Here is a 1,931-nt window from a genome sequence, read left to right on the forward strand (position 1 = left end):
GTCTGATGATAATGATTATTGTTGCGCAAAGGTTATGTAAAATTACAAGGAGAAGAAATTGCTCCCTTTTTTTTTTTTTTTTTTTTTTTTGTTCCTCCCCAGATTTTTGCACTACGGCACCCACGGGAGAGGCGCGCCGCCCCCGGAGGCGCGGCGCCCCGAAGGCGCGGGAGGCCAGGGCGGGCTGCGCGGCGAGCGGGGACCCCTCCCGCGCCCACCGGGAGCGGGAGCTGGAGCGGAGCCGGAGCGCCTGCTCGCCGGCCGCGCACGGAGCAGTGTTAACGTACAACTGTGCAATGTATTACGTTTTATATAGAAATGTATTATGCCTAATGTGAGTACACTGGCCAGAAGTGTAAAGCTTTAAAAGTCATTTATATGAAATGTTTAATCTCTGCTGAGCTCTCAGTGCAAAAAAAAGAAAAACAAAAAAAAAAGAAGAAAAAAGGAAAAAATGAAAAACACAAGTGTATATTTGTACAAAACTTTTTTTAAGAGTTATACTAACTTATATTTTCTATTTATGTCAGAAATGTGGATAACTTTGACATCCAATAGTCTTTTTTTTTTCTTTTGGTTAAGCCAAAGGGCACTATATTTGCTTTTGTTATTTACAAAATGTAAATTTATTTTTATAGTGGGAATTTTTTTTTTTTTTGCATTCACAAGATGTAGCTACGAATCAAAATATTTTTTAGACTTTACTTGAAGACAAATCTGTTTCAATGGTTCCTGAGCCGGTCTGTACCACTGCCATTGCAAATAATGCCACAACTTCAAGAATAATAAATAAAAAAATAAAAGCGTGAGGAAACCTCTGCAAGGCTGCTTGGTGTGTGCTGTAGTGGCTCGGGTGGCAGAGCCCAGCCTAGCTCTGCGCTGTTTTGGGGGAGGGAGGGGGTGGGCTCCTCCCTGACCGCGGGGAACCCAGTGCACCCCAGCTTCCATCTATGAACCCCCTGGTACAACCCTTGCACGAAATTCCCAGGGGAAGAGAGGGTTTTTTGTTTTTCCTCCCTTAAAAACAAGTGTTCCAAAGTCCTGCTGGACTTAACCAAGTGTGAGGGGAGCTCACAACCTGAATTCAGCTTTTCTGCGCATTTTATGGTTGCTTTTAACCGTTTCACACTTTGTTGTAACACGATTGTATCTGCCCCTCCTTGAGAACCCGGCTGTGCTGTGGGTGCTGGGGCAGCCCCCCTGCCTACTCACCATTGGGGCTGGGGTCGCTGCCTCCCCTGCTTTGGGGCAGGCTGGGGGGTCACTGGTTGGGGCAGACCACAGCCCTGCAGTGCCCTTGGCAGGCTCAGCACTGGGGGGATGCCCCTGGCTTGGAACGTGGGCCACACCCCCATCACCCCCCTCCATCCTCTTTGTGGCCGTGGGCTCTCAATCAAAGCCATGGCTACTGCAGGGAAAGGCTTCCTGGTACCTCTTGCCCAAGCCCAGCCATGATTTACAGAGCAAACACACAACGGTGCTGGGAAAGGCAGCACTTCCAGCTTGCTATAAAAAATGGGAAAAGAGAAAAACAACAACCAGGCAAAACAAATAATCACAACAAACAAAATAACTCAGCGTTTTGGCATTCACACGTCAGTGGTGGCACTGTCACAGTCATGCACCCAGGGCACTTTGTGAGATGCACCCCAACCCCTTGGCCCTGGAGCAGGTTAAAGTGATAGGATCTGCACAGAGCTGGCCCAATGAGCTCAGGACATGCACCCCACACGGCATCCCAAACCCTGCACTGCCCAGGGATGGGGGGACAGACGGGGTCTGGTCCTGGCTTCAGGTGGTGCAAGGATTGGGGTGCTGGAGGGTACAGATAGGGAGCAGGTATATGGGAGGGGGATGGGGGTCCTACAGGCACGGGGACCAGCTGGCCAGATTTGTCCCTTTCAGACCCTGCTCCCCTCTCTGTCACCTCC

General features: G+C 49.7%; 1 protein-coding gene across 1 annotated transcript in view; it reads left to right on the top strand.

Moving 5' to 3' along the window:
- CDKN1C (cyclin-dependent kinase inhibitor 1C (p57, Kip2)) overlaps nt 1-1,931 on the top strand; it is a 17,827-nt gene that overhangs the window by 370 nt on the left and 15,526 nt on the right. Inside the window, exon 2 of the mRNA XM_014959931.1 lies at nt 103-283. Within this exon, the coding sequence (XP_014815417.1) occupies nt 103-283 (181 nt within the window). The remainder of the gene's footprint in view (nt 1-102; nt 284-1,931) is intronic.

This window comes from Calidris pugnax, unplaced genomic scaffold, assembly GCF_001431845.1.
Source record: "Calidris pugnax isolate Ruff unplaced genomic scaffold, ASM143184v1 scaffold435, whole genome shotgun sequence".
In the NCBI taxonomy this organism is placed as follows: domain Eukaryota; kingdom Metazoa; phylum Chordata; class Aves; order Charadriiformes; family Scolopacidae; genus Calidris; species Calidris pugnax.